The sequence below is a fragment of the Morone saxatilis genome, unplaced genomic scaffold, assembly GCF_004916995.1.
Source record: "Morone saxatilis isolate NCDOM2014 unplaced genomic scaffold, NCSU_SB_2.0 Contig22, whole genome shotgun sequence".
Classification (NCBI taxonomy): Eukaryota; Metazoa; Chordata; class Actinopteri; family Moronidae; genus Morone; species Morone saxatilis.
In genome coordinates, this window is record NW_023339785.1 from 11305747 (window position 1) to 11312272 (window position 6526).

General features: G+C 40.2%; 1 protein-coding gene across 2 annotated transcripts in view; it reads left to right on the top strand.

The window, feature by feature from the left end:
• Nucleotides 1-1614: 1614 nt before the first annotated feature.
• The window catches only part of LOC118333675 (transmembrane 9 superfamily member 2), an 8913-nt gene continuing 4001 nt past the window's right edge, over nt 1615-6526 (top strand). The window contains exons 1-14 of one of the 2 annotated variants that reach the window (XM_035669422.1): nt 1615-1936; nt 2530-2597; nt 2709-2802; nt 2916-3043; nt 3213-3342; nt 3768-3895; nt 4042-4156; nt 4269-4348; nt 4455-4560; nt 5098-5148; nt 5533-5665; nt 5774-5893; nt 6018-6075; nt 6264-6423. In XM_035669422.1, coding sequence (XP_035525315.1) covers nt 1799-1936; nt 2530-2597; nt 2709-2802; nt 2916-3043; nt 3213-3342; nt 3768-3895; nt 4042-4156; nt 4269-4348; nt 4455-4560; nt 5098-5148; nt 5533-5665; nt 5774-5893; nt 6018-6075; nt 6264-6423 — 1509 coding nt within the window. In that variant the 5' untranslated portion in view covers nt 1615-1798. The remainder of the gene's footprint in view (nt 1937-2529; nt 2598-2708; nt 2803-2915; nt 3044-3212; nt 3343-3767; nt 3896-4041; nt 4157-4268; nt 4349-4454; nt 4561-5097; nt 5149-5532; nt 5666-5773; nt 5894-6017; nt 6076-6263; nt 6424-6526) is intronic. The other variant, XM_035669423.1, reaches the window with a different exon arrangement.

The window sequence follows — 6526 nt, forward strand, 5'->3', positions numbered from 1 at the left end:
ATTGACCCAGTACCGTAGATAGTTGAAGATGGGGCATGTATGTGCGGGCAGGAGTCACCATAGGTCCATGGGAGTCACTTGCAGGTTGGAGGTCGATAATTCAGAAAAAAAATTACTCCGAAAAACATGAAAAATTATTCAAAAAAATAAACCAAAAAATAAATTCAAGTGAATGCAATACGCTTCCGTAATTATGCACATTCACAGTATAACTAGTATATTTCTGCACTGTGAAGGTCAAACATCCAAAGGACGTAACAATAAACAAAACAATGTATATCATGTGTATAGTAAAAGTATTTTTGAACACCACTGAGCCTACCAGGGCTCATTGGTTTGTGGCAGACCAAAAGTATCCAGTATGGGTTACTATTTTGGAGAGTCACAATCACACAGATCATCAGAAGGTTTTATTAAAATATTTTGAATCCATTGTTTCCTCAATCTCAGTCTGGTTGGCTCACTGACTGTGCCTTCCTTCTCTCAAGCTGACCTTTAGCCTGGTTCGTTCTTGAGACAGATGCTTTAGCCGCCTTATTCAGCTACATAGGTCAAATGGAAATAGCATTATAGCATACCTACATTTCTCTTGTACAGAGGGGACATGTGAGAACCTAACCAATGCAGAAAAATATGGGGATATAAGTCAGTTATCAATTAGGTGCATGTGAAAAATGCAGTATTGTGGTATCCAACAGTGTCAAACCAATTCAGCAATATTAGTTTTCAGTTTTTTTTTTAAGAGAATAGGAGAAGTGTACAGTATCAAACGGGGCTTAAGAAAGTGCTTTAAATAAATGAATTATTTAAAATCTGTCCACAGACACAGGGACACCTGGTAAAGTAAGGCTACTCAAAACCACACACATACACACAGAGCCTAACAAGCATATAGTTAGGAGATAGATACTACAGGCCTGCTGGTATCTGTTTATATGTTGGCCCCTAGGTAACACAAATGAGATGACCCATCAAACCGGCTATGAAGGTACAATACAATACAAAGGTACATGTTCTTGTGCGTCATTTGTGTAGGAATGTTTGTTTATTGGATTATTTGCCTTCTTTAAACCACATCTAAAGATCTGTTTGCATACGGAATGTACCCGTTCCTGTTTTTCTGCGCTGACGTCTTTTACGTCTTTTACTCTCTTACTACTACCTGAATGTAGTTTACCCCTTTTTTCTCTCGTATACTGAACTACAACCATAGTCTTTGGTGCGATATTCTTCCACGAAGCGTTTTTCAAACTTATTAGCACTGTTAAGCACAGTCTCGTCCTTATGAAGGAAACCAGGATGTTTATGGCGGAATCAATAAGCAACGTCAGTGTTACTTCCACGGTGTCAGTCGCTCAGTAGAAAATACGACATCCGATTTTTCTCCTTTCAACTTAAAACCACTGGCTACATGCGTGTTGCTCAGTTTGATTATTCAACTGTTTATTTGTCGTATTTATACAAAGATATTGAACAATAGAGGCGATTGGTACATCTACACCAGGCATACACGTATAAATCCTATTAAACTAAGTAGATTTACTTACCAGACGTATTTATTTTGAAGGTAGACTTGTTTAACTTCCGGTGCTAATCTTGTGGCTTCCGCGTAGCTTGACGGAGCTTGACGGAGCTGGAAGAGCTGGAAGAGCCAGACAGCTCAGTCTCTGCGTCTCGAGTTGAAAGACATAGCCAGCTAACAGTGTACAGCTAGCAACCATTACCTTTCCTTGGGAGAAGGAACACTCTCTTTTGACATAAGTATACGAAATCTTGGCAGAACCGTGTCCGCGTTAAAATGAAGAGGCGGATACACGTCGGTTTTGTGCTGGTTTATTCGCTGCTCTCGTATTTCTGTTCATGCTCGGCGTTTTATCTTCCGGGTTTAGCCCCTGTGAGTTTTTGTGAAGACGGCAAAGGTGGTGACGACTGCCAGGTATGGTGAACTCACAAGCTTGTCAGTTATTATGTACACTGATGTAGTGGACTTAGCTGTAGCTGTAACTGGAATTGGTGTACTCATTTCAATTTGCTATCTTCCATAGTCTTGCTAGTTAGCCAGTCCTGTCCTTAGGCCCCGGCTACTACCTGGAGCAGCAGGAGGACTGGCATAGTATGATGAATTGTTAATTGTATTAGTTGGAACTCGCTGTCATTGCATTTTTCGTACCGAGGTGTCGGTTTTCCACACCAGCCTCGCATACGACTGCTAGCACATTAACACTGTTCCACATAATGCATTGTGACACATAATAGTCTTCATTATACTGTGTTCACATCCTGGAAAGAACAGGTCAGTTTGGACTGGCCGAGACGTTGATAAAAGTAAATCATTCACTCCTTTTAGAGACCGATCAAATGTAACTAACTGAAACTGAGACACTCACTCCTTCTGTTAATATTAGTTGTATGAATGGACCTGAAACATGAACAACCCGTTTGTCCTGTATCTTTAGCCAGCTTGGTTTCACTTCAAGATATGATTATTATATCAAGACTGAAAGCAAAACCTGTTTTACCTCTTTCCAGACCGTGATTCAGCTCTTTGTCAATCGCTTGGACTCAGTGGAGTCAGTCCTGCCTTACGAGTATGATGTGTAAGTAACATTTAGTCTCTCCCCAATGCCATTAATGTAATGTCTGCTTATATGTGTTCCAGCTCAATATCGTCTTCTCATTGTGTGTGACCATCTGTAAATGTGTTAAAGGTTTGACTTTTGCAAAGATGACAAGGAAAAGAGGCCTTCTGAGAACCTCGGACAGGTTCTGTTTGGTGAACGAATCGAGTCTTCACCATACAAGGTGGGTGTTAACCAGGAACCAGTTTATGGTGTTGACGATTTTAGATTTCATACAAGTTCCCCTTGCTTAATTTATTCTGTTAATGCAACATGACTTTCATTTGCCTTTCTCAGTTCAACTTCAAACAAGATGTTAAATGCAAGGCTGTGTGCACAAAAAACTACAAGAAAGCCGAGCAGCAGGATAAAACCAAACTTGATTTTCTTAAGATGGGAATGCAGCTGAACTACCAACACCACTGGTTAGTGAAATACATACTGCAATACTAAACTTGTGAGTTATTTGTAGTCTGGAGGTTTTGTTTGACAGATGGATCATAGCAGTGAGGCAAAATTGTCAGCAAACCTACATGAGCACAGCCTTTATTTACGAAGAAGCTTGTCAAGGTAAACGTTTGTTTGTTTTTTCAGGATCATTGACAACATGCCGGTGACTTGGTGCTATGATGTTGAAGATGGTCAGAAGTACTGCAACCCCGGCTTCCCCATTGGCTGTCTTGTTACCACAGATGGCCGAGCTAAAGATGCCTGTGTTATCAATGTGAGTTGTGATTCTGTCTTTGAATGTGTACTTTCTCTGTATAGTTTCAGTTATAATATATATGTTCTTATTGTGGTGAGTATTTATGGAGCATATAAGATCCTTGTGTTGGAATACAAAAGTAGGATTTAATTTACAATTGACTGTCATTTAAAGTCTCAAACAGCATTTGATGATACTTATTGATACACTATTTAATAATCTTTCAATGTAATTATTGAAGTTATTAATGTAACCAAAAGGATGTCATTATAAGAATGTATGGATCCAGGTCACACAGATTCAGAATATTACAATTGACATAATCATTTGGTTGAAAATGAAGTTGAAAGTCTATATTATATAATCAATCACCATATAGAAGATGCTCAACAGCAAATCTTACCCTGAGGAACCTGAGTAAGAGTACGATTTTTCTTTTTCAGTCTGAGTTCAACAAGAAGAACACATTTTACATCTTCAACCATGTGGACATCAGGATCACTTACCACAGCGGAGCATCAGAAGGATGGAGAGGGGCTCGACTGGTTGCTGCTACTCTGGAGCCAAAGAGGTAATTATGATTGGTAGTAGATAGATATGATGCCACAATATTCAATAAGTCTAATCTACCTCAACATGTTCGCCAATCCAGAACTAACACCATATGTGCATATTGTAATCTGACATGAAGGATTGTGTGTGTTTTGTGTGCAACAGTATCAAACAAGTGGATGAGAAAAACCCAAATTGTGAAGGAGGTAACCCAATGGAGGTCCCTGGGGAGTTTGATAATGATTTGTCGATAGTGTACACCTACTCTGTTTCATTTGAGGTAGGTCCCCAATCTATATGACCAATTGCATTCTATAGTCAATTATAAGTAATTAATGCTATGTACATTTTGTGCGTCATGTATTTTATAATAATCTGACTTCCTTTTACAGGAAAACAATTCAATCAAGTGGGCCTCGAGGTGGGACTATATCCTGGTCTCCATGCCTCACACCAACATTCAGTGGTTTAGGTATGAAGATAATGTTTACGCTGTGCGCCACAGAAACACTCTCTCCCTTTGACTCCGTGGATCTTAATGCTTGTTAATTGACGCTCTGTCTTCTGTGTTTGTCCAGCATCATGAACTCCTTGGTCATTGTCCTCTTCCTGTCTGGCATGGTTGCCATGATCATGCTGAGAACCCTGCACAAGGACATTGCCAGATACAACCAGGTGGACCAGGTAAAGGCATTGTTAACCTCTCCGTCAGTCGGAGATCCAGATGTGTATATGAAGCATAGCATACAAGCAAAGATTTCTCTAAGATGCAGTTGTTAGAAAATATACCAATAACGTTATACTCTTAAGGGTACAGTTTGAATTGAATTAGTTTTTGTGTTATTTGTGTATTGCAGGCACCTTGTTGACTTGCAAATTACTTATTCAAAGTAGCTGTTACCATATCGTGACAACCTCATAGAGAGCGGCCTTGTTGTTAGGTAGCTCGCCATTCAATAATGAATTATTAAGGGTTTAAAAGGTCACTTAATGTCTGTGTTTGTACATTTTCTTACCACATTGTGGATAGTAAAATTATAAGATTTTAGCTGAAATATTAAACTTACACATAACTTAGTTTCCAACTGACAGTAACAGTAAGTGTTTACTGGTCATCTTTATCGCAGTTATATGGCCAGTACTTTAATTCTGCTGTGTGAAATAGTACCACCTGGCAAACTGGGTGCACAGCAATTATAAATATTGTTTTACATTTCACAGGCAGACTTGATAAAGATACCACCGACCAAGGGAATATCTTCTCTACCCTATGTAAGCTTATTGAAAGCTGTTTTCAACATAACGTTTTTGTGGTTATGAAATCAGGTGTTTGGGTGTGTGATTGTGGCAAACAGGCACATTAGGACATAACGTAAAATATGGTGTGGGTCTTCGTGTATGTGCAAGTTTCACAACGTTTCTTATACTTAAGAACGGACGAAGAAGAAGAAGTGGAGGTTTTCACACCAAATTTTACTGCTTTAGGTACACCAAGTTTTCACAGTCTTCAGCTTATTTTGCTTTGCTAGCAGGTGTTAGATTGTGATGTTATTCACTACTTGGTGGTTGGTTAACCTTTAACTTTTATCATGTGCAAATGTTAAGTACTTCCTTGATTGTGACTGTTGCTGTATTGATGTCTGCCTCTCTTCCCAGGAGGATGCCCAAGAGGAGTCAGGGTGGAAGCAGGTGCATGGAGATGTTTTCCGCCCCCCCAGGAAAGGCATGTTGCTGTCGGTGTTCCTCGGGCAGGGCACCCAGATCTTCATCATGACCTTCATCACACTCTGTAAGGACTATTTTACATTAGGCTGTAATGTATTCTATTAGAGTTGAATTCTTATGAACCTGCAATGGTGCTGGTCTGAATGAATGCACTTCTGTGTGTCCACTGTAGTCCTGGCCTGTTTGGGTTTCCTGTCACCAGCCAACAGAGGGGCTCTCATGACATGTGCTGTGGTCCTCTGGGTTCTGCTGGGCACACCTGCTGGCTATGTGTCTGCACGCCTTTACAAAAGTAAGAGTCCAGTGAAAACTTTCTAGCAAAGTTTCATTAAAGTCCTAAGACTCAGCGCAGACTGTTACAGTCGGTGTGACGTTTCTTACCATGACATCTTCATAACATCTGTTTCTGTTCTCAGCCTTTGGAGGTGAAAAGTGGAAGACAAACGTCCTGCTCACAGCACTCTTGTGCCCAGGGTAAGTTCGCTTGCTGCATTTGCTCATTTGTTTATGTTTTTTTTACTTCATTTCTTTCCTCCAGTGCTGTAGTGACATGATACACCATGTATGGCCTTATTTTGCCTTTCATATGCCTTTTGTCTGTTCCATCTCACATGTATTATCTTTCCCTGTGTCATTGTCCTTTGTCCACCTGTCTTTCCTAGGATTGTGTTTGCAGACTTCTTCCTGATGAATCTAATCCTTTGGGTGGAGGGTTCCTCAGCTGCAATCCCTTTTGGCACTCTGGTGGCCATATTGGCTCTGTGGTTTGGAATCTCTGTCCCCCTCACCTTCATTGGTGCCTACTTTGGATTCAAGAAGGCTGTGAGTTAGGCCTCCGATTTTATTTTGAAATGATTAATTGTAGGTGAAATGTGTGTGTGTGTGTGTGTGTGTGTGTGTGTGTGTTTGAGACTGTGTAATCAGT